This window comes from Sminthopsis crassicaudata, chromosome 3, assembly GCF_048593235.1.
Source record: "Sminthopsis crassicaudata isolate SCR6 chromosome 3, ASM4859323v1, whole genome shotgun sequence".
Taxonomy (NCBI): domain Eukaryota; kingdom Metazoa; phylum Chordata; class Mammalia; order Dasyuromorphia; family Dasyuridae; genus Sminthopsis; species Sminthopsis crassicaudata.
Window position 1 is genome coordinate 317,870,226 of NC_133619.1, and position 27,204 is coordinate 317,897,429.

The 27,204-nt window shown below is 35.2% G+C and overlaps 1 protein-coding gene across 1 annotated transcript; it reads right to left on the reverse strand.

The window, feature by feature from the left end:
* Positions 1-275: 275 nt before the first annotated feature.
* Positions 276-27,204, reverse strand: GCSAM (germinal center associated signaling and motility). Its single transcript, XM_074301170.1, has 5 exons — positions 27,035-27,204; positions 18,987-19,055; positions 10,536-10,576; positions 4,435-4,463; positions 276-3,951 (listed from the first exon to the last, which is right to left on the reverse strand). Exons 1-5 carry the CDS (start codon positions 27,112-27,114, stop codon positions 3,694-3,696), a joined length of 477 nt encoding a protein of 158 aa, XP_074157271.1. The 5' UTR covers positions 27,115-27,204; the 3' UTR covers positions 276-3,693.

Genomic DNA, 27,204 nt, shown 5'->3' on the forward strand with positions numbered 1-27,204 from the left:
GGCAAGAATTAAAGCATCTAGCCCATGAAAGAAGACTAATCTACATTCAGAGAAAGAACTGATAAATAGAATTATGTATAGAATGTTTTAACATATATACATATATATGTGTGTGTGTATATGTGTGTGTGTGTATACATACATATTTGTGCCTAATAGTTGCCATTTTGAGGAAAGGGAGAAAAAAAAAAGGGAAAAAAGAGAATTACATGATAACTTTATTATATATTTAAAAGGATTAGAAAGTTGTACATAATAGATTTGGAATTTCTTGTACAATGATTTTTTCTTATTATTATATTGGAACATCTTACAGAAATAGTTGTTTTATTTTTGAAGTTCAAAATGAAATAAAATAAAAAAAAAGAAGTTAGGCATCTAGCAACTAGAAGGAATTGTTAAAAGATAGGAGAGTAAAATTTCAAGCCTTTATGTTTATGAAATATCGTTTCCAGTTGAAGCCCATAAACCAACCATCAAAAGTCTATTAATACTTAGTGAATTCTAATTCTTCTGATAAGTCTATCTCAACTCAATACTCTCTTCTATTTAACAAGTTATTGGAGGTCTTCTTTGAAGGCTCAGCATGTTATTTTATTTTTAGATATATAATATTTTATTTTTCCCCAGTTACATATTAAAGGCATTAAAAAAAACATTTAAAATGCATTTTGAGTTCTAAATTCTATGCTTCCTTTCTTTCCTTCCCATTGTCCCTCCCTGAAATGGTAAGCATATGACATAGGTTATACATGTGCAATCATGTAAATCATTTCTATGTTAGTGATTTTGTACAAGAAAATGCAAAAATAATAAAAAAGAAAGTGAAAAATGATGTTCTTCAGATTTTATTCAGATAATATTAGTTATTTCTCTGCAAATGACTAGCATGTTTCATCATGAGTCCATTGGGATTCTCTTGGATCATTATATTATTGAAAATAGCTAAATCATTCACAATTGAATATCATATAGTATTGCTGTTACTATAAACAATACTCTCTTGGTTCTGCTCTATTCACTCTGCATGTAAGTCTTTACAGGTTTTTCTGAAATCAAACTGCTCATAATTTTTTATAGCAAAATAACATTCCATCACAATCATATACCACAGCTTATTAAACCATTCCCCAATTGGTAGGCATTCCTTCTGTTTCTACTTCTTATCTAACATATAAAAAAAGCTGCTACAAATAGTTTTGTACCAATAGATCATTTCCCCTTTTTATGTCTTTGGGATATAGACCTAGCAGTCAGGTCATTATTTTTAGTGAATTATATTTTGGAACAAAAGCATAAATATAAATGGGACTATAGGTGTATTAGTAAATGATTAATAACTGCCTCTATGGAAAATATGTAGATATAACATACTTTTAAATCTACTTGGCATTAATAACATTTTCTCCATCATTTACGTAAGTCTAAAAATATAACAGTAAATCAGCCATTTTTTTTTTAGCATTTACTAATTTCTGAGGTGTAAATGCTCACAGTGAAAATTTTAATAATTTCTCTGTTAATTAGAGTTGGCCTTAGCATACTCCTTCCATCCATTCATGACCCAATTTGTTAAAAAAACAAAACAAGGGGGGCAGCTAGGTGGCGCAGTGAATAGAGCACCCTCCTTGAATTCAGGAGGACCCGAGTTCGAATCTGATCTCAGACACTTAACACTTCCTAGCTGTGTGACCCTGGGCGAGTCACTTAACCCCAGCCTCAAAACCAAACCAAACCAAAACAAAACAAAATACAAAAACCTCCAAGAGTATATAACATCCCTAAATGGGTTTGTCAGCCACCAGTTAAATGTAATAACACTGGAGACCTGTAATATTTCTACTCCTTTCTTAAACTCTGATTAATGGACTTAATAATATGATGTATGGGATTTTATCTCTACCACTGTCCAAGTTTCCAATTTCTGCTTTCAGAGCAGCCTGTCAGCAAATATTCCAAGATACTTTCATTCTCATTCCAAGCTTAGATGTTTCTATTAATAGAACAAGTATTGTACCTTAAACAATATAATAGAACAATATTGTATCATAAAGGCAGAGAATTCTACCTGAAGTTAATATAATGATAATAATATTAGTTATTGTGAGGCAATTAGGGTTAAGTGACTTGCACATGGTCACACAGCTAGTAAGTATTAAGTGTTAAGTGTCTGAGCTGAATTTGAACTCACGTCCTCCTGACTTCTGGTACTATAGGATCTTTGCACCATGTAGCTGCTCCTTAAGTTAATTTTTTAAAAAACTTTTATTTTCAAAACATGCAAAGATAGTTTTCAGCATTCACCCTTGCAAAACCTTGTATTCCAAATTGTTTTTTTTTTCTCCCTCTTCTCTTTAAGTTAACATTAAAAGGGAAAATCATATAGATAGGAGTTGTACACATATTTTCATTAGTGTTGTTTTTTTTTTTTTAATAATTAAATTTTTAATTTTTTTTAAATTTAATTTTTTAATTTTCACTCTTAGGATATTTTCTATTTGGGGTATAAAGATTGCTGGACCAAGAGTCAGGAGAACAGAGTCATAGTTCCAGCTCTGTGAGTGTGTGACCCTAAGCATGTCATGTTATCTCCCTGGGTCTCAATTTCTTCATCTCTAAAATGAAAGCTTATATATTGACAAGAGATTTGTTTTGCTTGATGACAAATATTTGGTAAAGAGTTTTCTTTTTCCTTTAAGTGAAAGTTGAGAAGAGAAAATAGATGCTTAATTGAAAAATAAATTGAAAAAATAATTATTAGGTTGATCTCTAAGGAACATTCTAGCTCTAACATTAAGGATCAGGAATTTTTGAGGAGGAAGGAAGAAAGGAGGAAAGAATTCATCAAATGGATTAAATCTTCAAGAATTTGAATGAAAAAATTTCTGTTTCCATATACACAAAATGGCAAGGCAGGCAACAAAACAAAACACCCTGCCCCCCCAAAATATTGGTAGGTTGTCCATGGAAGTAACTGATCCCCTTAGAATCCTGCCCCATCTCCTACTTCTCTCTTTCTTGTGGAGGAAGACCACTTTCTCAAGTGAGGAAGACTGGATGAGACAGTGAGGGGTTTGGAATGGGCTGTACATATCTGGGGAAATGGATCTCCAAACTGTTGCCTGGAAATGCCATCTTTCAGATAAGGCTTCGCTGTGATTTTGTGGCCTCAGACTGTGGTACAGTAGGAAAAGCATTAAACCTGGAAATTGGGAATCAGTAGTCCTGGCTTTTGAGGGGCCAGTCATTTCATCATAGATACAGCTAGAAGGACCCTACAAGACATTTAATGCAAGCCTCCATATTTTGTACCTGACAAAGCTGAGAAACAGAAAGGTTTAAGTGACTTGTCCAATCTTACCTCTAAGAAGTACCTGAGGCAGGATATGAACTCAAATATTTCTGATATCAAGTTCATAGCTTATTATGCCATGCTGCCCCCCTGAGTTTCAGGTACCTCATCTGTAAAATGGACCTCGCAAGACCAGCCCTAACACAGAGTCATTGAAAATATCAAATAGCAAAAAGTATGTGAAAGCTCTTTGTAACCATGAAGCATTCATGCTTCACACAATGAATTGTTACAGTTACTTTTGTTGTTACTATGAGTAACTATCTTACTATCTGTTTCTTAGAGATTTCTATATATTCAGATTCCCTGGATTCATCAGGTTGAGGTGGGATGAGTAACGGTTATGGGTAAGAGTCATGGAAAATGGGCATGACAAGTTCATATTCCCCATCTTGTAAGCTGTGGGAAGGCTGTAGGTTGGAAGGGACTTTAAGAACTGCATATTCAGTCTCATGCTTATGATCCGGTGGTTTGGGTCTCTTGTATTTGGGGCCCACATTCTCATAGTCATTCTCTGTGGAGTTTGTGGAAGGCGTTCGTTGGGGTAAGTGCATGATGAGGGCATAGAATGGCTCCTTTGCATTGCCTTCATGATTTTTCTAGCAAATTGGTAAAAAAAAGATCATATTTACTTCAGGTGCTTTCCAATCCCCCCTTCTCTGCAACCCTCCTCCTCCTCTTCTTTTCCCCCTAAATTATCCCTCCATTCTCCCCTGCTGTGCTCTCTCAGCCTTTCCTAGCCAAGTGGTGCCCAACTTACTAGGGTGCCATGCTCTTAGTTAGCTATCATGGAAGAGAAATTCATCCATGAACATTTCAATGAAGATTTGTGACAAATAATGCCTTAGTATATTCCTCTTCCAAGGCCTGCATTTCTCAAATTTGAGAGAACAGTATTTCATCTAAAAAGGTGGATTTCTAATAGTTTTAAACTTTGTGGCAGCTAGAAGGAAGAGGGCTTTCTCTTTATGTCCTCCAGATGGTGCCACATGGGAGCCAATTCTATATATACACTTCCGGCATGTCCTATGGAGCCTGAATTTTTAAGCTTTTTTAGAAAAACAAAATAAGTTTTTCCTTACCTTGTGGTAAGAAAGTGAAACTTCTTCCCCTAGAAGAAGAAAAGAAAAGCAGTCAGTATAGGTCAGACCTCAAGGAGTACAGAATTGAAGGGGGTACAGGCATAGAGTTATAGATGAAGTGAATGAGCAAGGATCCTATTTCTCTGCAGGCATGAGCTGCTGAACAAACTGGCTGAAGTCCAGTCAGAGGTGCTTGTGTCTACTTTAAATCTGTTATTTAACTTCACTGCAGCGAGGCAATTCTTTTATTTCTCTCTAATTGATTCTTGTTTCTACTCCTCTCAAAAACTGTTCTTTCTTTACTCAAATCTTCCATACTTCCCTCTCACTGTCCCCACTTTTTCAGCTGATGACCTCTCGGATTATTTTACTGAGAAAATAAAGAACATTAACCGTGGCTTCCTCCTGTACCCTTCTCTTTATCTCAAAACCCTTTGACATAATCTCTCAGTCTTCCTTTATTCTCTGATAATGAGGTGGCCCTTTTCTTCTCCTCATATTCTTGATCCCATCCCCTCTCATCTTTTCTAGCAGATTGTCCCATCCCACATCCTCCCACCCTATCATCCATCTTTAATGTCTTCCTATCTACTGGTTATTTCCCTTCTGCTCACAAATATGTCCAAACTTTTAAAATCTTTTTTTCTAATAGCTTTTTATTTTTCAAAATATATGCAAAGATAATTTTCAACATTCACCTTTGCAAAACCTTGTGTTCCAAAATTTTCTCCCCCTCTTCCCATCTCCTCCCTCTCCTAGACAGCAAGTAATCCAAAATAGGTTAAAAATGTGCAATTCTTCTAAACACATTTCCACATTTATCATGCTGCACAAGGAAAAATCAGAACAAAAAGGAAAAAATGAGAAAGAAAAAAACAAGCAAGCAAACAATAGCAACAACAAAGGTTTTATTGTGATCCAAAGTCTGTCTCCATAAACCTCTCTCTAGATGCAGATAACTCCATCAGTCTATTGGAACTACCCTGAATCCACCCATTGTTGAAAAAGAGCCTCATTTATCACAGTTGATTATCTCATAATCCTGTTGTTACTCTGTACAAGGTTCTCTTGGTTCTACTTACTTCACTTATCATCAGTTCATGTAAATCTCTTCAGGCCTTTCTGAAATCATCCTACTGATCATTTCTTATAGAAGAATAATATTTTGTTACATTTGTATACCATAAATTATTCAGCCATTCCCCAACTGATGGGCATCCACTCAGTTTCTAGTTGATAGTTACTACAAAAAGGGCTGTTACAACTATTTTTGCACATGTGTGTCCTTTTCCCTTTTTAATGATCTTTTTTGGAATATAGACTCAATCTCTACTGGGTCTCTATTGCTGGATCAAAAGGTATGTACAGTTTGATAGCTCTTTAAGCATAGTTCCAAATTGCTTTCCAAAATGGTTGAATCAGTTCACAACTCCAGCACATCCCCTCCAACATTTATCGTTATCTTTTCCTGTCATCTCAGCCAATATGAGAGCAAACCTCTTCATCTTTAAGAAACCTTTCCTAGACCTTTTCTTCCCTTTAAGTTATATTTTTCTCTCTTTCTAGACAAACCTCAAAAAAAGACTGTCTATCATCATTGCCCCCATTTCCTCTCTTCTCACTGCAATCTTTGCAATCTAGTTTTCTTACTTAATTTGAGCTTTAGTTTATTTAATTGGCAAATCTAATGGCCTTTTCTCAGTTCTGCTTCCTTTTGACCCATCTGTAACATTTAAAATTTTTGGATTTTCTCTCTTCACCTGATCTTTCTTTTTCTCTGTACTTGGTTTTCCTTCTGTCTGACCACTCCTCAGTCCTTTTCAGACTCTTAATTTATACGACACTCCCTCATTAAAGGTATAACCTAAGACTCTGGCCTAATTATCATTTTTTTTCTATAATCCTTCACTTGCTTGGCTTCCTTAGTTCTCATGTTTTGAATTATGATCTCTTTATAAACTTACATTTCCCCCAAATTCCAGTTTCAAATCACCAAGTGACTATTGAACATTTCAAGCTGAATATCCATTAAACATCTTAAAATGTTCTAGTCAGGTAGGTGTCACAATAGATGGAATACTGGACCTGGAGTCAGGAAAACCAGAGTTCAAAATCAGGCCTCAGAAATTTACTAGCAGCGTGTCTTTAAGTAGTCATTTAACTTCTTTAAGGTTAAACGAGTCATTTGCCTCAGTTTCTTCATCTGTAAAATGTAATAACAATAACAACCATAGCTACTTTACAAGATTATAGTAAAGAGCAGTTGTGATAAATTTTAGTTAATATGATCATAATAATGATGTCCGAAAAGGAGCATTTCTTCAAATTTATCCCTTTTTAATTTCTATATTTATATTAACCATATTTCTGATCACCAAGTTTATAATCTCTGCATTATTCTTGATTCTTCATTCTCTTCAATCAATTGCCAGCTCTTGTTTCTACCTCCAGAAAATAGCTTTGTATCTGAATCCTTCTCTTTCTAAGTGTTAACCTTAATTCAGATTCTGATCACATCTACCTTGAAGGGCTATTGCAATGACCTCATAATTGATATTTCTTCCTCTGATATTTACCCATTCCAAACCATCCTACATATGATTTTCAAAGTGCAGCTAGAAATGTGGATTTTGTTGTATTACAAGATAGAAGTGAATCATTTTCTACAAGAGAGCCAGATTTAGAGCAGGGATGGATAGGTCAGGATTAGATTTCTGAGTGGGTCAGAGGGTCCTTGAGGTTGGGCCCAAAAAGTCACAACCAGATTTCAGCCATTTTCTGTTGGAAGATCAAATTGATGCAAAAGTTTTGGTGAAGAGCTCATTAGAAGGAAAAGTTTGGTGTTGAGCCAATATAAATGGAGGGAAAATCTTCCTTTACCTTTCTTGGCAGTACCATCTTACCTTTCTTGGCACTTACCACCATGAAAGGTGGAATCTAAGTATCTAAGGAAACAGAGTTAAACTTGGGAGTATCGTTTTTGACTTTTTGCAGTTGCCAGACCTTACCAAGGAATGGTCATGGAAAAGCTTTTTCATATCAAGGAAGGAAAAAAGTTAGAAAGGAAGAAGCATTATGAATGAAGCTTAATGATATACTATTTAGAAATTTATAGAATTAATATAGATACATATCTATATTATGTTTTGCAAAATTCTCCTGCTATAGTAGCAAAAGGAAAATTTCTATTATCAAATGATAGGGTTAAAGAGGTTGTTTGGCATTACATTATGGCTAGAATTTGACATCAGACTGTACTAGTGACATCAATTGATGGACACGGTTATTAAAAATCACTTTGGTGTAGTTTTTAAAAATAAGCATAACACATATTGTAAAGGACTGAAACTCTAAAAAGGTGTGCTTGAGTCAGACAACGGAGCACCTTAGGCTACCCATTGGACAATAACTCTATTAGTACATGTTTGGAATCTCTCTCAGTTAATGCTGGCTCAATGCTTGGGGTTAAGAGAATTGTAGGTGAGGATTAGGAGGTGGAGTGAGAGAGCTGAGAGAACTTCACTTGGCCTCAGGTCAAGGAGGAGAAAAGTGTGGAGATTCTGGACTCTAGAATCAAGAAGGGATCCTCGGCAAAACTGGAAGATTTGTCCATCTCCTTCACTTCTCCCTATAAAGACCAAGGACTTTTGCTTATCCTGATTCTGGCTGATCTTGAGGTCTCCAGGGAGCGAGCTGGGAATTTACACATATAATGACAAAGATAGAAATAATCTATTTGGGGAATTATTTACAACCCCTTATGACCATGGTAGAAATGAAGAAGCAGAAGTAGGGTAATGGAAAGCTTTCTAATCTGCCCAACTTGAAAAATTGTTTTTATCTTACATCAATGATTTAGTAATAACATAATCAGATAAGGGGTAAATAAGTCCAATAAGGAACAAATAGAGTCTATTTTTTTTAATAGATTACATACAAAGGGAACATAAGGATATTATGATGTACTAGTAGAACCCCTTTGCACAGCCCTAAGATGTCAGACTAACAGTTTTCAAAGTAGCCAAGCACTTCTACTTACTCTCTTGAATAACAAAGTATCCCCATAGTTGGAAAATGGAATATACTTGTTAAAGCAATCTTTAATTGACACAAATTTAATTAAATGACATCAAACTAAAATTTAAAAATTATTAGTTATTTGTAATATATAGCATACCTTGCTACCAGGACACATAAAATACAAATACAGCTTTTAGGAGCATGACAGACTGAAATTACAATACATAATTGCTCCTGAATATCTCTCAAAAAATAGCAATAGAATTTCAAAGAGCTCAAATTAACAGAAACACCTAAAAGAAATTTGCTTGTAGAAAAACTCAAAAAATTGAGACAAAAACTTTTTGAGATGATCATGGACTAAAAGAGATAAAATTGCTGGGATAAAAATAGCAGAGAAAAACAACAGAAATATCATAATTAAAATTAGAATTTTCTTTAAAAATACAGCAGAATAGATAATAAATGCACTGAAGTAAAAAAAAAGAGAAAAACAAATTAGAAAAAAATTACAAGATGATTTAAGATGCAATAAAAAGTGGACACTCATAAGAAATATTAAAGAGAATCAATAAATATTCAGTCAATACATATTTATTAAGAATTTACTATCTGCCACTGTGCTAAGCATTAAAAATGATAATAAAACAGCAGTTAAGAAATACATTGGAGGAAATACAAATGAAACAATAGAGAAGGAAAATCAGAAATATTTTAATAAAGTATATAATATCAGAAACAGAAGAAAAAAAAACTGTGTCCAACAATTTATGCAAAATAATCATGTAGTTTCGATAAATAATTTAGTGACACAAACAGACTGGGAGAGGAAAAAGAAGAAAGAAAAATTTTGCTATGAGGGATCATAAAGAATGAAAAAAGAAAAGAGCAGGGGAAAGAGAGTGAAATGGGTGTGTGTGTGTGTGTGTGTGTGTGTGTGTGTGTGTGTGTAGTCTGTATGTGTTATGGGATGAGATTAATATTAATGAAATAAGAAAAAAATTCTGTGTCATCTGATAAAAACAAATAATTTACAAAATGTGGTGAGCTGATGGAAAAATAGGTTGGAAAAAAAATTGTGAAGCATTTGAAAAATCAAGCAAAGAGATTTTTTGGACATGGTCAACTCAGGAATTTGTTTTATTTGAATATTTTGAATTTTATCTGAATAGTTTTATTCTGAATAGTTTGAATTATCATCTCCAAGCAGATGACTCAAACATCAATTCTATTCTTTTTTCTTTCATTGTTGCCTCCAAATGCATTTTTAAAGGTCTATTTCACTTTCTTCTTAGCAACGTAAATAGGTCCCCTCAAACTCCAGGTCAGCCAATTTAGAAGTTTAAAATTAAAATCTCTCTGAAATGGGCCTCTAAGGTCATTTAATTCATTGCTTACTTACAGATATTTTTTATGAAAAAATAATGGTATATATCACAGGGATATGAGTAGTCATCTAATGTCTGCTTGATGATCTCTAGTGATAAGTACATTTCTACTCAAGATAGTCTATTTCCTTTTTTATTTTTTGATAGCTCTAATTATTAAGAAGTTTTTCCTTATGTTTATTTAAAAGTCAGTATCTCTACAGTCTTAACCATCATTATCATCATCAGCATCAGCATCATTGTCATTTTTATTGTCATCATCATTATTAGCATCATTTCCCTTAATACTTCTTCAGGATATATATCTCCCAGTTCCTTAATGATCTGTTATCCCCTAACTATCCTAGTTGTGCTATTTTGAGTACATCCTAGCAACAAAATATGTTGCCTAATTTTTTTTTTTATCACACTGCTTTAAATATCTGATTAGGGGTGAGTACTGAATATTTCCTTAGTCCTGGATGTTGTCCTATTAATGCAAAATAAATTTAGATGAGAAATTTGAGGAGTGCTAACTCATAATTAGCTCAAATTTCTCAAAAACTGTAGATTGTTTTCATCTGGGTGCTTGTCTGAACATATTCTGTACTTGTCAATTTAGTAGATCCATGTGTAAGATCTTACATCTATGCTTTATCAATTTAATTTTCATAAAAACAATGAGTTAATATAAAAAGGAAATTAAGAACTTACTCTCCTTGTGAAACTTTTTCTTTCTTCTTTCCATTTTTTGTCTAAAAAGAAAGGAATCAAAACATAAACCTCAATATTTACTATATCTGAAAAGGTTTTTCATAATGCAACAAAAGATTAGATCCAATCTTTTTAACATATCCAAAGATTTAACTGTAGTAATGACAAGATGAAACTTGGAGTCTACTCCAACAGAGCAAAAGTAAAACCATGATATGAATTTCACATTAGAGGCAAGATAGTAGAGCAGAGAGAGAGCAATACTTAGAATTCAGATGGAATGGATCTGAATGCTATCTTATTAGCTGTAGGACTCTGTGTGTGTGTGTAAATTTATCTTTTGGAGCGTCTTTCTTCAGCCATAAGTGGGAATGTCTGTATTGCTTATCTCATAGGGTATCATCAAATGAAATAATGTATTTCACAAATTTTTAAGATGCTATCCCATGGATAGGACCTGAAATTGGATTCCATTAGTACAGTAAATTGCCAGATGAGGAAACTATCTTCCAAAGCATGTCAGCACATTTTCTTCAATTTAGTATCTTAGAGAGTTTGTTAGAATGCTAAGAAATTGAGACTTGATAAGTGTTATATAGTCAAGTTGTGTCAAAGACAGGAATTGAACCCAGATGTTCCTGGCTACATGTTCTGCTCTCTATGTTCTCTATGTTCTCGGTTCTCTATGCTCTGCTGCCTCTTTAAAGCATTAGATAAACATTTATTATAATTATTATTATTCATTATCACCATTATCTTGATATTCTCCAAATTTTTCCTACAGAAAGTCAAATTTCTTCTTTTTTTTTTTTTTGGATCATTAAAAATGATTTATTAACTGCTTTTCTTTTCTTTCTTTTTTTTTTTTTAATTTTATTCATTTTTCCAAATTATCCCCTCCCTCCCTCAACTCCCTCCCCCCGATGACAGGCAATCCCATACATTTTCCATGTGTTACAATATAACCTAGATACAATATATGTGTGTAAATACCATTTTCTTGTTGCACATTAATTATTAGCTTCCGAAGGTATAAGTAACCTGGGTAGATAGACAGTAGTGCTAACAATTTACATTCACTTCCCAGTGTTCCTTCTCTGGGTGTAGTTATTTCTGTCCATCATTGATCAACTGGAAGTGAGTTGGCTCTTCTTTATGTTGAAGATTTCCACTTCCATCAGAATACATCTTCATACAGCATTGTTGTTAAAGTGTACAGCGATCTTCTGGTTCTGCTCAAGAAAGTCAAATTTCTTAAAGAAAGGTCCATTTCCCTTTTTTGTTTTTGTTTTTGTTTTTGTTTTTGTTTTTGTATCACCAACTTCTAGAATTCTCAATTGGTCAGGTTACTATAGGCACTATTCAATTTTTTCTCCTAAATTGAAATGTTATCATTTAGGACCAGGTTTTTTTGGTGGACAAAGTCATTAATTAATCTCTATGTGGGCTAATTAACAGGTCAAAAAAGCTCATCAACTCTCTAAAAATATCTTCTTCAATTTATCCATTATGGGATTGTAAGATTCTCCTTTCTGGCCTAAAATTTTCACTGATGAAATAATAATAATAATAATAATAATAATAATAATAATAATAATAATAATAATAATAAATTTGTATTGTACCAAGTATGGCATACTAAAACTAAGTGATTTATAAATATTATCTCAGTTAATCCTCACAACCATTGTGGGAGGTATAGATGCTTTTATTATTTACTTATACTATTATTATGCTGTTATATTATTAGAGTCACTACTATGGTTTAACAACCATAAAGTAAAATTCCCAAATTCATCTTTGCACTATTGCACTTGAGATAACTTTTTCTTTACAGAGAAGGAAAAACAAAATGTGAAACACAAAATTTATCCTTGAGTTTTCCAGCCTCTCTCTTCTTGACCTTGATTTCATATTGTAGATATTATGATTTAGAAGACAGAGGACAGGTTTAGGAATCAGGTGATCTGGACTTACATCAATTACTCTTCAATATTAAACACTTTTTCCACAGAGTCTGTTAAACTACAGTTAAAAATATCAGAAGTATGTTTTGTTCTTTAAGATTAAAGTTGTCTTATGTACTGTCATAATTTCTTCACTGCTCCCAAACTTTTACAGATTTTTCCAACACTATTAGAAGCAGGAGGGTCGTCTTTCTTTAATTAGGTTCTTGGGTTACTTGAACTTGTATCCTTTTGTCCTACAAATCCTTCTTATTCAGTTATTTCAGTCATGTTGTTCAGTCATTTTTCTGATCCTCCTCCTCCCCCTCCCTCTGACCACAAATACTTTTCATTTTTCTCTGCACATACTAGAATGTTTTGTCATTTCCTTCTTCAGCTCATTTGACAGATAAAGAAACTGAGTTAATCAGGGTTAAGTGAATTTAAGCAAATGACTTAAACATTCCTAATTGTATTTGTAATTTAAACTCACTTTTTCTATTTAGAGAATAAAAGGTTTTGTTTTTATTCAGAAATTTCAAGTGTCTGGTAATTGAAAAATAGGTTTTTTTATGTATAGGGAATTGGACAGTTCTTCCTAAGTTTCTGAAATCATTTTAGATAAGCAGAGTTGATGGCTATATATATATAAGAATAGAAAGGAATATTCAAGTCCACAATAGCCCTGGGATATCTGAAGGGTCTTTACTACTCTGAGATAACTTATTGCTTCAGAAGGAATTATGGGCTTTAGTCCCAGATGGGTCTGAATCATACACAGATTTAGAGCTAGAACCAGGGACCATGGAGATGATCCAATCTAACCTTTTAGTCTTACAAATAAGAAAACTGAAACCCAGTTTTTTTTTGTTTGTTTGTTTGTTTGTTTTCTCCTATAGTAAGTGGGAAAGTTTGTGGTCAATGATCATAACTACCTTTAACCTGGAGGATTTGAATGAAAATTTTTTTTCACTATCTTCACACAACATTCATCCCAGGGACTGGGGTCAGTTAAGTGAGGCCAAGAGAACAAGTTGATTCTTCTTTTGTTGTTTTCAGTCCTTTTAGTCATGTCTGAATCTATGTGACCTCATTTGGGGCATTTTCTTAGCAAAGACACAAGATTGGTTTGCCATTTCCTTCTCCACTTCATTTTATAGATGAGGCAAACAGGGTTAAGTGACTTGTTGAGGGTCTCACACAACTAGTAAATGTCTGAAACAGAATTTGAATTCAAGTTTTCCTGATCAGTGATCTCATATGATAATAGCTAACATTTATATGTTGTTTAAAACAGAGGAAGGAATTATTTTTTGGCTCCAGGGGAAGAACTAAGGAGCAAAAGGTAAATTCTTTGGAGAAGCAGATTGAATTATGCAAACCTTTTTTACAATTGGAGCCATTTAAGAAGTGGTATAGACTGTCTCAGGAAGTGTTAGCTTCTTTGTGGGGATTTAAAAAAATTTTGTTTGTGAGTGAAGATTTTGGGAAAATGGCAGAGTATATGAGAAAATGCCAAACTCTCTAGATTCCCCCCACAAACAAGACAAAATTGTGCTTCAGAGTGAACATAGAACAGTAAAAATAAATAAGAGTCGGGGCAGAACAGGAGTCCTCATGGGACAAGAAAAGATCTGAAAAAAGATACCAGGAGTAGGTTTGGCCCATATGTGTGTAAATATCTTCATGCTGTTCCATTGAAACAGTGAGTGATGAGCTAGCTGGATTGAGAGATAGCTTCTGCCTCACCCACAGGAATCTTCACCTCCCAAATGGTGTGGAAATAGGGAGTCTAAGTGGGAAAATTGAAAGAACTTCTGATGATAAGAAATGCCATATCTAGCTGTGCTTCCAGAGTGACCCCAAGAGAGAAGGAATCAGAACACACCTGGTGAGCACAGAAGGCAATGAAGCAGGGATGCTGCTAAGTGTGGGCTGGGCTGTGGATTCCATCCCAGAGTAAAGAACCAAAGAAAAGCCTGAGTGAGGTCAGAGGAACCATTCTTCATATCCCAGAACTAAAAATGATTACTCTAATATTCTGCTACAAATTAAAAAAAAATGAGCATGCAAAGGAGAAAGAACCCAAGTATAGAAGGTTACTACGGAATAGAGAAGACTGGGGTTTATTTTCAGAGAAAGATACTGAAACAAAAACAGCTTCTCCTACACCAAAGAGTTATGGTCACCTGCCCCAAAAAAATTCATGAAAGAACTCCAAAAAAAAAAATAAAAGAATTTAAAAATCAAATGAGAGAGACTGAGGAAAAACTAATATATATAGTCAATCAATTAGGAGATTCCGAATCTTAAGGAAGAAAATGACTCCTTGAAAAATAGAATCAGACAAAAAGAAGCCAACAAAGTTATGATTCCAAGAAATAATAAACTATAAAGAATGAAAAAATAGAAGAGAATGTGAGACATCTCAGAAGAAAAACTGATCTGAAGAACAGAGCAAGAAGAGGGAAGATAATAATAATAAAATTACTTGAAAATTGCAATTAAGAAAAGAATCTTGATACAATAATATAAGAAATTGATAAGATTTAGGTTTTGGGGTTCTGAGAACCAAAATATGAAGTCTAGATTTAGGGTTGCCAGGGAACCAAATGATGAGATTAGATTCAGGGCACCAAAAATGAGATTAGGATTCCTGGTGGTTAGGGAACTAAATGATAAGGTCTAGTGGCAAGTTCGGCATTCAGGGAACCAAATGGAGAGGTTAGGCTCTCCTACATCCCCTTGGGATTCAGTGCATGGGTAGGGAGTTTTGGGGAACCCTTCTGGTGGCACAGAGATATTTTGTAAAGGAATTTACAAACCCAAAAATCTAAATTGATAAAAAGTTTATTATAGGCATTGGTAAGTCAGCTTTTACTAGGTGTGAATAGAAAGTCTGACTTCTTTAATGGCAAGGTCTAACAGAGAAGTAAAGTTTAGAGAACTCTCGACAGAGAGGCATAAAGTTTCATTAGGGAAATTGGTGACGATAAAGAAAGGGTAGCACTGGAAGAGAGTACTATTCCAGTGGGCAGAGGTTTCCTTGGCATAATATGGCATAGCATAACATAGCATGGCATTGCATGGCATGTTAGTACCTCTGCAAAGAGAGGGTTTTAGATTGGCTCTTTTATAATAGAAGCTTTGGCTACAAGCTGGGGGTTGCTCTTGATGGGACTGGAAACAAATAGGGCTGGAATTCCTTAGCTCAGGACTCAACCAGCCCCATCTAGATAAACCACTTTATCTGATTCCCTGGGGCAGTCTTTCACTGAAGCAGAGTTGAAGGAGATTTTCTCCTTCAAGGAGCTTCAAGTGCTTTATCTCATGGCTCATTCCCAAAGTCAGAGAGAGAGAAAAAGAAAGAGTTTTGGGGCTCCCCTCATCAAAATGATTGAAAAAAAAAGTGTCCTGAAGTATTAAAACAAGAGGGAAAGTAGAAATAGAAAAAAATTCTATGAGAAAAACCTACAGTAATATCATAGCCAAATTCTAAAACCCCCAGCTCAAGGAGAAAATATAATCAAATAAGAAAACAACAATTCAAATAAGAAAACAACAAAATACAATTGGAGTCACATAAAATATAGCAGTAGCTAAAATCAAAAGACTGCAAGTCTTGGAATGCTATAATATGGAAGAACAAAAAAACTAAGGTTGTGTCTGAACCAGGCAAAGTTAAGCATAATCCTTAATGGAAAAAATGGATATTCAACGAATTACCAGATTTTCAGGATTTTGTTGCAAAAGACCTGAACTTAATATACAATTTTGATGTGGGTGAATCCTGAAACTATGTCCCCTTTAATCTATAAAAGAAGGGAGATTCGGGGTCTCAGGCTCTCCCCTGGGAAAAGCTTATCTTTCCCAGACGATGCCCTCCCCAGTTAAGTGGTCTCATTCAGTTGGAGATCTTGGTCTGCTATTAAGTGGCTCAAAACTCCAAGATAATTAATCTCTTTTTAACTGGAAATCTAAGCCCTGAGCATTGACAACATTGAAGTAATCTCATTCAATTTTGAATGGAAGCCCAAGCCTCAGACTGCTAATAAAAAAGAATTCTGAACCCCGAATTGGGGTCTGAAACAGGAATTTGCTTTGCCAAGGAACTTCTCTTCTTGGCAAGGCTGCCTATCAGGACTTTTGCCCACTGTGAAGATATTCTCTTCTCAGTGTTAGCTTTTGTTATTTCCCTAATAGAACCTTTTATCCATCAAGAAGTTTGTCATCCTAGCAAAGCTGGCTTCTCAGTGCCAAACTCCTAGTGAGGAGTTTTGCCCACTAGGAAAGCTTCTTTTTTAGTGAACAATAACTTCCCTTTTCTGCCATTCAGAATTCTTTCACATTGGACCTGCACCGACCAGAGGGGATTCCCCAACCAAATTCTCACATCTCTTTACTACCACTATCCTCATCATTTGCACCTCATCAATTTGACATATAACATACAAAAGAAAAATGGGGTAAAAATTAAAGACTAATACAAGGGGCTCAATAAAGGCAAACTATGTTTTATATGTGGAAATGTAAATCATCTAAGATTGTAATTAATAAGTAGGTAGTTCAAAAGAAATATGGGAGTAGAACTGAGTATGATATTATTTTAAAAAGCAAAACTGTGTAGGAAAAGGTAAAAAGAGTAATTATGTTATTTAAATGAGGTGTAAGAGCAAGAACTGACAGAGGAATTAGATATGGGAGGAAAGCTGGTAGTTCTGGAATTCTACTCACATTGGAAATGGGTTAATGAGGGAACTATGTATATAGAAATGTATAAAAATCTTCTATATTTATAAAGAAATAAAAGGAGAAGGGAGTAGGATAAGGGGAAGAATAGAAAAGTGTGTAAAAAGTTAAAGCTAAAACAAATTTAATCAAAAGAGAAAAATAGGGAAACCATACTATATATCAGCTACATTATTCAATTTTGTTTTAGAATATTTAAAATAATGAGATAGTATGCAGTCAGAATATTGCTGTGCTGTAGGAAATAATGAGTGGGTGGATTTAGAAAAATATGCAGACTTAGACTTGGGAAGTATGATGTTATTCTCTTTTAGAGAAATTGAAGATAGAAGTATATATAGATATATTCATGTAGATGTATGTGAACATATATGTGTATATGATTGTATATGTATATAAATTTGTATACATATTTATGTATATATAAAAACTTCTTGATTAATCATAGTATTTTGGGGAGAAGTAGAGGGAGGTAAGGGGAAAGAAAGATTACAGTATATAATAGAGGACAAAAGAAAATCTATAAGGAAGTAAAGAAAAGATGGACAGTTCTGTAACACAATGTGTGGTATTTATTATATAGCCTTTCTTGAAATGAAAATTTGTTTGTTTTATGTTTTGAATATAGTCTTATGTTCTGTGTACATGGTGATAGATTTTTTCTTTTTATATTTTGTATTTAAGTTTTAAATAAGTAAATAAATTTTAAAAATAAAAGAAAAAATGAAAAATCCTTGATGAGCTGCTAAACATGTATATTGTGAAAAAAAAATTTCTTTTTGGATTAGGTGGTCCCTAAGGTCCCTTCCAACTCTGAAATGTTGCGATTCTTTGACAGGTTCTGTCTCCTGAAGGAGACTAAACTGTTAGGCCTGACCCAACACTGTGCACATATATTTGCTTGTTAAATATCTATGGATGTTTGATTCATTTGCTCTTTCTTCTTTCACCTTCTTCTTAAAAAAAAAAAATGCACCAACACAAGGTGTTCCACATTATTGTTAGCAAAAACTATTATCTTCGGAGGTTGTGTGGCTCTTAGCTCCATTATCTTCTGTTATTTCAGAACCAGGCTACTGCGAAAGTAGTGGGTGGAAAGAGTGTGGTCCAGTTCAGAAAAACTGACATCAGATGCTCTTTCACACAAACCTCAAAATAATATCAGTGAAACAAGAGGGAAAGGAAGTCACCGCCTTAAAAAAACAGAAACCAAGAGCTACAGATGAGATGATTGATGAGGAGATTGGGTACAAAGATATGTGAAATGAGTGTGCAAAGTAGCAATGGACTTAAAGTGTCTTAGTCTGATTAAGCTTCTGTTGAACTTGATCCTCACAGGACAAGAGTATTCAAAGCACATGATACCTCTCTTGTCTTCTCCCTTTTCTTCACTCAGTCACTGCTTAAAGATGCTTGAAGGGCAAATTATTCTTGCCAGAAGAGTTCATAAAGGGGAAAAATGTTTAATGAGTCAGGAAAGGTTAATCTGGAATTAGATTGTGGAGAGATTTAAACATTAAAAGAGGGAGTTAGTATTTGATCCTTTAGGCAATAGGGAGCCAAAGGAGTTTTTTGAGCTGGTGAGTGGCCAGACCTGTGCTTTAGATATTAGTTTCACAATTAGGTAAACAAAGGATTTAAAAAAGGAGAGACTTGAAGCAGAGAGTCTAAGACTTCTCCATTGGGATTCTTTGAAGTTAATACACACCAAGTCTTTGATAGTTTGGCAACAAATATTGTTCAATTTGGTTCTTACCTGAACTTTTTCTGTTTTGAATTTTCAATTCTGGGCTTCCTATCCTCCTTTTGAGTGTCCTTTGGCCATCTACAATAAAAACACACCAGATTCAGTGCTCCTAATAATCCTTTCCAATCTCTTTACACTCTTCCAGTCTTTTATCTTTATGACAATTGTGAGATTATGACTTGCCCAAGATCACACAGCCAGTAAAGTATCTAAGGTTGAATTTGAACTCTTGACTTCAGGGACGACACTCTATCCACTGTGGCACCTAATTGCCCCAGTCTCTAAGACTTTTATACCCTCATCAGAAGCAGCCCTGCTCCCTCTGTCTGGCTCCAACTTCTCTCTAGCATTTGTCCCACAAGTCCTACTAAAGTCCTTCAGTGTAAAAAAACAAACAAACAAAAATCCTTCAAGTTATTTAACCTCTGTAGGCCTCGTTTTCTCATCTGTGAAAAGCAGACATTAGACAAGATGTCCTTTCAGGCCTCTTATAACTCTAGGTCTAGGATCTTAATGAAAACTCATACTTGTGTAATTTAAACTTTGCTATAAGAAATATACATTATTTCATGTGATTCTCACAACCCTGTTTACTTATTAGCACAAATAGATGAGGTAGGATTAGAACTTAGATTTCTTTGATTTCAAGTCTAGAATTTTCTCCATTAAACCACACATAGTGTCTTCATCTCTATTCTAAATAATAGTAATACATCCTACCCCGTTTGTCTCAGTACAGGCTTGCAGAGGGAATTGTAGTCTCTACCATTTATTCCAAGTAGAACAAGTATAACAGAGTCATCTATCCCTGATTTGTGGTTAGGAACGGTCCCTTTTGATTGACTACCCAAATCTTTAAAAGTGGAATGACTGAACCATTAACTTTTTTTCCCCCCCCACAATTTTTTAGGATCTATTCTTTTCCAGTGACTGATATTTGCTGTGCCTCACATGTATGGGTGCTATGAGCTGAACCTGTGAGAGGAGAAGGAAAATCCTCCCTACATTCTTCCCTTTATACTACTGGCTCTGAAAAATGTCCCTAGTGGTGTTTGTTACTATTCTATGTTGTTTGACCTCAGTTTCAGATATGGGAGGTAATCCCCATTGAATAGAGAATTTGAGGCATGGGCGACCCTAGGGTCAGATTTTTAGGTAGGGTGGTACAGACAGACAGATCAGCATTCAAACCTTGGGAAGCCAGACTGCCTCAGACGCTAGCACAAGTAAGAGTTTTTGGACTTAAAACTGGGACCGTGCTCTATAGGTTAGGAACCTAATTCCTTTCCCCACTCCAGAGACTGAATTGCTACCAAGTAGGGAGGGACATTATACCTTCCATATGATGGGGAGTAATTTTTTTTTTTTTTTTTTTTGTGATCATACTTTGAGAAATACATGTTCTCTTTGTAAAAACCCTACAATGTAACATGTAGGGCCTAGTCTGGGATACAACTGGGGTCTTTTGGGAGGGGCCCTGGAAAGATGCTCTGGGTGACTCAAGTATCTAGGGAAGATTTCTCAGCCCCACTTCTGGTATGATCTTTGAAACAAAACAAAACAGCAACAAAACCTCAGGTTTGGGCTAGAACAAAATGAAATAAGAAACAAACAACTCCCCGAACCAAAATATCCACTTCTTTCCTTTTTATTAGTTACAAATCAAATGTATCTTGAGAGAGAAAACCCTTCTAAGACAGGATAGTATAGCAAAAAGTGTTCTTAATCTGGAATCAGAGGCAATCTAGATTCAAATCCTAACTCTTATTTATTGTTTACTTTTGGATAAATCACCCAATGTTTATGGACCATGATCTCTTTACTTGTAAAAGGAGGGAGGTGAATAAAATATCATCTATGTATCTTCCTAGATTTGTAATAGGTTTTTCCATTCTGAGATGGTCAATTCAAATTCTGTAACAGTGATCAAATTACAAGTACTTTATGTATCACTACCATTTTGTGTGTGTATGTATATGTGTGTACGTGTGTGTGTGTGTGAGAGAGAGAGAGAAAGAGAGAGAGAGAGAGAGAGAGAGAGAGAGAGAGAGAGAGAGAGAGAGAGAGAGAGAGAGAGAGAGAGAGAAGGAAGAAAGGAAGGAGAGAGAGGGAAAGAGAGACAGAGAGATAGGAAAGCAGAGAGAGAGACAGAAACAGAAATAGAGAGGAGAGAGAGAGAGAGAGAGAGAGAGAGAGAGAGAGAGAGAGAGAGAGAGAGAGAGAGAGAAAGAGAGAGAGAGAGGAGAGAGGGAGAGAGAGAGAGAGAGAGAGAGAGAGAGAGAGAGAGAGAGAGGAGAGAGAGGGGAGAGAGAGAGAGAGAGAGAGAGAGAGAGAGAAAGGGATAGAGAAGGGGGAGACTGACAGAGAGAGAGATAAGAAGACAGAGAGACAGAGGAGAAAGACAGAGAGAGACAGAGACAGAGAGAGGAGAAAAAGAGACAGAGAGAGACAGAGAGACAGAGAGAGAGGAGGGAGAGAGAGAGAGAAAGAGAGAGAGAGAGAGAGGGGGGGGGAAGATACAGAGACAGAGACAGAGACAGATTGTTGTGAGCCATTTTTTAGTTGTGTCCAACTTTTTGTGACACCAAGATACTGTAGCATCTTTGCCTTTCCTTTTCCAGCACATTTTACATATAAAATTGTAACTGAAAAAGAAGGTGAACTCATAATAGTTCTTTCTTGTAACTTGTCCAGGATTACAGAACCAATTAGTGACTTAGGGCAGGTTTGAGCTCAAAATGAGTCTTCCTGATTCTAGGTACCACCAAACTGCCCAAGTAAACATACCTTAATTGTTCCTAAGTCTTGCCTACGTCTTCCTGACTCTCACTAATGAGATATGGGTTATAAAAATGCTAAGGGGTTCTGATTTGAAGCCAATAAAGAATCAATGGAGGTGAATGAAGGATAAGGAATGAAGGATTATTCAGCTAATGAGAACGGTTGAAAAATCAGAAGACAGACCTCACAAGCTATTGGAGCTGAGAGGTTCATTAAAGCAGAGCTAGCTCACTAGAGGATCTGCTATTTGTTTATGTGAGGAACGGATCTGTTTGGAAGAAAGCGCTTCTATTCCAGAATGCTGATTGATGGAAAGGAGAATCCTCTGCTATGGATGAAGAGCTAGCTTCCTTGTTCTCTGGTGACAGCTACACCATGAGGCAGGAGAAACCCCAAAGGAATGCTTATTTTGTCATTTGATGTCCTGTAAGACTGGAGAGGAGAAATCCCTCAAAACTAATAGAAAAGAAAACTTCAAAACTTTATAAATTCCACTGTCAAAGATGAATCCTTTCCCTTGAAAGAATGTCACACTAGCTAAAGGAAAGACATGTGGGAAACTCTGCAGATGCCAGGCTTAAAGCTGCTATTTGATTAAAAAAAAAAAAAAAGCTTATCACTGTTTCAGTAGCCCCGAGAGTATTAGGGGAGCAGAGAAAGATCAGAAGAGAAGCAGGTGACATGGGTGTCTAAGTGAGTACCAACTCTACTTCTCCTTATCAAATTCAAAAACAAAACAAAACAGCCACAAAGCCCTATGTCCACTGGTGGGATTATACAGCCCGAGGTTATGGAAGAATTGTTATGATTGATTGTTCACAATTTTTAGTATAATTGACTTAACATTATTCTGGCTTTTTTTTTTTTTTTCCATTTAGAAAGTGTCTATGCTGAAGAGTTAACACTGTCATTGGAATTGATTTGTATAAGCAGAAAGCATAACATTGGGAGCTCAATAGCTAGCATTGATGAGCATAGATGGTTAAGAGTGTGGCACCTGTAGCTGACCCCTTTCTGGAAAAACTCCTGAACTTGAAAACATGAGTACAAGGTGAGGTGAATTAGGGTTAATCATATTAATACCTATGTCTTCTTTATATCTGATAAACTTTGTATTCATGTTGCATGCATTTTGTATTTATTTTATATGTGTACTTACTTTATGCCTCAAAGAAATCATAAACTTCTTGAGGACACGGATTATGCCATCTTTATCTCCCTCCCTTCCCCATTACCTGGCTTAGAATAGGATTTTAATGAAAACATATTGAATTGTATTGAATCATGCTCCCATTTGGGGAAGAATGGGAGTAATAGTTTACATTTATGTAGTACTTTACAGTTTACAAATTACTTTCCATTTATCATCTCGTTTTATTCTTCCAATAACTAAGAAGCAGAAAATATGTCTTATTATCCTCATTTTATAGATGGAGACCAGAAATATTTACATAATTACTTAGGATCACACAGCTATTAAGCACCAGAGCTCCTTAAACCCAAATCAGGAAGAAAGTTTCCTTATATACCTCCCCTTGTTTGAATAGGACAGTAGCTAGCATAGCAGAAAAAAAGACATGAAATTCCTCCCTCACGGGACCTACCCTTTTTAAAAAAATAATACTGAGCCAGACACAGTATGTCAGATTCTAGGAAAGTCAGAAAATCCTTTGGGGATGGGAAAAAGTCTTATTTTGAAAATGTCATTTCCTATGTTTGAACTGGGTTTCTGTGTAATATGTTTGCCTTCTTTCTTTCTTTTTTTTTTCTTGTTGGGTAAATTGTGGAAAGAACAGTTGACTTTTTGTCAAAGGTGAGCTGTTTGCCCATACTAGAGAAGTTGTGAACTTCAAGTAAAAATGATCATTTTTTTGCTTTATACTACAATAGGGTGGCTTTCTAGGTATCTCCCAGCTCTGTTTTTTCAATTATTCCCATTCTTCCTTCTTTGATCTATGTCTTTTAACACTTACCCTCAGAGGAACTAGAGACAGATGACCTCCCAATGGGTCCAGGATTGTTTTAGTCAGTAGCTTCAATTGCCTCCCTAGCTATTTTCTTTTGCAATTTAAAAAACAAAAACTCTAGAGAACGAAATATTATGAGTTCACCTCTTTTTCCAGAATCCTGCACCAGTGATTTCTAATTAAATTTGGAGCTATAAAGATCCTCCAACAGCTCTACTGCTCATAAGCACACACCTCCCAATTGTACCCTGGACTGTACACATGGATTACTCATCACACTTCTTTTTTGAAATCCCAAATACTAATGGGGTTATCTAGACAGACATGTCACTTATTTTGTCCACACTCAGAGAAGCTAAACTCACAGATCTCTGTCAGCAACAGAAATTAAGTTTTAGTAATAAAACTTCTAAAAGCATTAAAGCTTTTAGAATATATGCACATACATGTGTGCATATGTATGTATAATCTCCTAGTAGAATGAAAACAACTTTAGAAAAAAACCTGTTTTATTCCTGTTTTTGTATCCCCAAATACTGAGTAGTGCACCAGACACACAGTAAGCATTATATGTCTTACCTCTGACACAAACTTGTGTGTTTTCTCCTCACACACACACACACAACACTTCCCACTCTTGCCCACAATTGCTGTAGATTTTTCAGTATTCTAAGCAACTAAAGGATCCTCAACTTTTTTATACTACTGATACTTTAGGTAGTCTTTTGAAGCTTCTAAACCCCTTTTTAGAATTATGTTTTTGAATGCATAAAACAAAATACATAGGATTATAAAGGAAATTTTAAAAAGTGAAAATAAAGATGAATTCTTTTTCCCATTTAAGTTCTCAGACCCTTTAAAATCTATTCATGGCTCCTCTGTGAATGTGTGGACCACAAACTGAGAATTCCTGCTCTAAAATAATAAATTTCAGATGAGTTGCTAATAAGAATTTTTAAAAAAATCTTATTTATTTAATATTTTCTCCACTTACATTTAAAAGGTTTTTTTTTTAACTTTTGAGTTCTATATTCTCTCCCTTATATCCATCCTCAGCCCCCATTAAAAAATCACATGTGAAGTTAAGCAAAACATTTCCATGTTGTAAAAGAAAACATAGATCTCCTACCCTGACTAAAAAATATTCAAGAAAAATAAAGTTTAAAAAAAGAGAGAGACTATGATTCAATCTGTATTCAAAGGTAATCATCTTTTTCTCTAGGGATGGGTAGGATTTTTCATCTTAAGTCCTTCAGAGTAGTCACAGATCAGTGTACTGCTGAGATTAGCAAAAGCATTTACAACTGATTATCTCAGAACATTGCTATGACTTTGTATACAGTACATTTCATTTTGCTTGAGTTCATGGAGGACTTTTCAAGTTTTTTGTTTTGTTTTGTTTTGTTTTTTTTTCAAAAAGGATCCTGTTCTGCATTTTGGTGGAATTGTGAAAGAATCCAGCCATTCTGGAGAGCAATTTGGAACTATGCCCAAAAAGTTATCAAACTGTGCATACCCTTTGACCCAGCATTGCTGTTATTGGGCTTATATCCCAAAGAAATACTGAGGAGGGGAAAGGGACCTGTATGTGCCAAAATGTTTGTGGCAGCTCTTTTTGTAGTAGCTAGAAACTGGAAGATGAATGGATGTCCATCAGTTGGAGAATGGTTGGGTAAATTATGGTATATGAAGGTTATGGAATATTATTGCTCTGTAAGAAATGACCAGCAGGAGGAATACAGAGAGGCTTGGAGAGACTTACATCAACTGATGCTGAGTGAAATGAATAGAACCAGAAGATCACTGTATACTTCAGTGCTGTATGAAGATGTATTCTGATGGAAGTGGATATCTTCAACATAAAGAAGATCCAACTCACTTCCAGTTGATCAATGATGGACAGAAACAACTATACCCAGAGAAGGAACACTGGGAAGTAAATGTAAATTGTTAGCACTATCTACCCAGGTTACTTATACCTTCGGAATCTAATACTTAACGTTCAACAAGAAAATGGTATTTACACACATATATTGTATTTAGGTTATATTGTAACACATGTAAAATGTATGGGATTGCCTGTCATCGGGGGGAGGGAGTAGAGGGAGGGGGGGATAATTTGGAAAAATGAATACAAGGGATAATATTAAAAAAATTACTCATGCATATATACTGTGGAAAAAAATTCTAAAAAAAAAAAAAAAGGATCCTGTTCATCACTTTATAGTAGAAATTTTTTACTCTAATGAAATCACTTGTCAAAGAGAAGAAAAATTGACACATTCCATTTTCAAGTACATTTCCTAGTCATGGACTTAATCTTTTTAAACACCCAAATGATCAATACAGCAATTTCTATGTATCAGTGAGAAAACTAAGACACACAAAAAAGGCTTAAGTGAATTTGTCCCACATAAAATGAATTCCTTCCAGGTGTGTGTGTGTGTGTGTGTGTGTGTGTGTGTGTGTGTGTGTGTGTGTGTGTGTTTGAGGAAGCAGAGGAACCGAATAAGCATTTATATAAAGCCTACTATGTACCTACTATGTAAAGTTTCTTCTTTTATGGCAGCTGCTTTGTTGCCTCTGCCCAGATCCCCTACAAGGCATAGTCCTGAGCCTTGACTCACCTGAATATTCTTTGGAGACAGTTTCCCAACCTTTCATTGGGATTTTTAAGCCCAGATCCTTGTTTCACTCCCTTCTATGTACCACTATCCTAAGTACTTTACAAGTATTATCTCATTTGATTTTCACAGCAGCCTTGTGAGGTAGGTACTTTTATTATCTCCATTTTACAATTGAAGAAACGGAGGCAAATAGCAGTTAAGTGCTTTGCCCAAGTTCACACAGCTGATAAGAGCTGTGACTGGATTTGAACTCAGAAAGATGAATTTTCTTGACCAGATCCAGCACTCTATCCACTAAGCCATGCAGCTGCTACAATGTAGAATGAGTATTTAATCACAGGATCATAGGTCAGAAATCTGAGGCTGACGTTCCTTAAGTCATACAAGTAACAAACATCAGATTTAAGGTTCAAACATTTCAATCACTTACTAGCTGTATCACCTAACCTAGCCTCCAGGGACCCCACTTTATCCGTAAAATGAAGAAATTGGATTTGTCTTTAAGGTGTCTTCCACCTATCAATCTATGATCTTTAGCTACATATTAAAACCTCTTGAAAATCCAGATCTTTCTTAGAAAGGTATAAAACCTTTCTATCTGCAAAGTTTCTTCTTTTATGGCAGCTGCTTTGTTGCCTCTGCCCAGGTCCCCTACAAGGCAGAGTCCTGAGCCTTGACTCACCTGAATATTCTTTGGAGACAGTTTCCCATCCTTTCATTGGGATTTTTAAGCCCAGCTCCTTGTTTCACTCCCTTCTTCATCTGCCCTGTACCACACCTCAGGAAAGAGAGAAGTCTAATGTAAGGAGGGTAGCGTCATCATTGAACTGCTAGTCCAGGACTCAATATATA

Coding starts and splice junctions, on each gene's coding strand:
- GCSAM (XM_074301170.1), bottom strand. CDS start 27,114: ATGAAGAAGGGAGTGAAACAAGGAGCTGGGCTTAAAAATCCCAATGAA. Junction 19,056..27,034: donor TGTCTCCAAAGAATATTCAG/GTGAGTCAAGGC, acceptor TTTTTATTGTAG/ATGGCCAAAGGACACTCAAA. Junction 10,577..18,986: donor TCAAAACAGAAAAAGTTCAG/GTAAGAACCAAA, acceptor CTTTCTTTTTAG/ACAAAAAATGGAAAGAAGAA.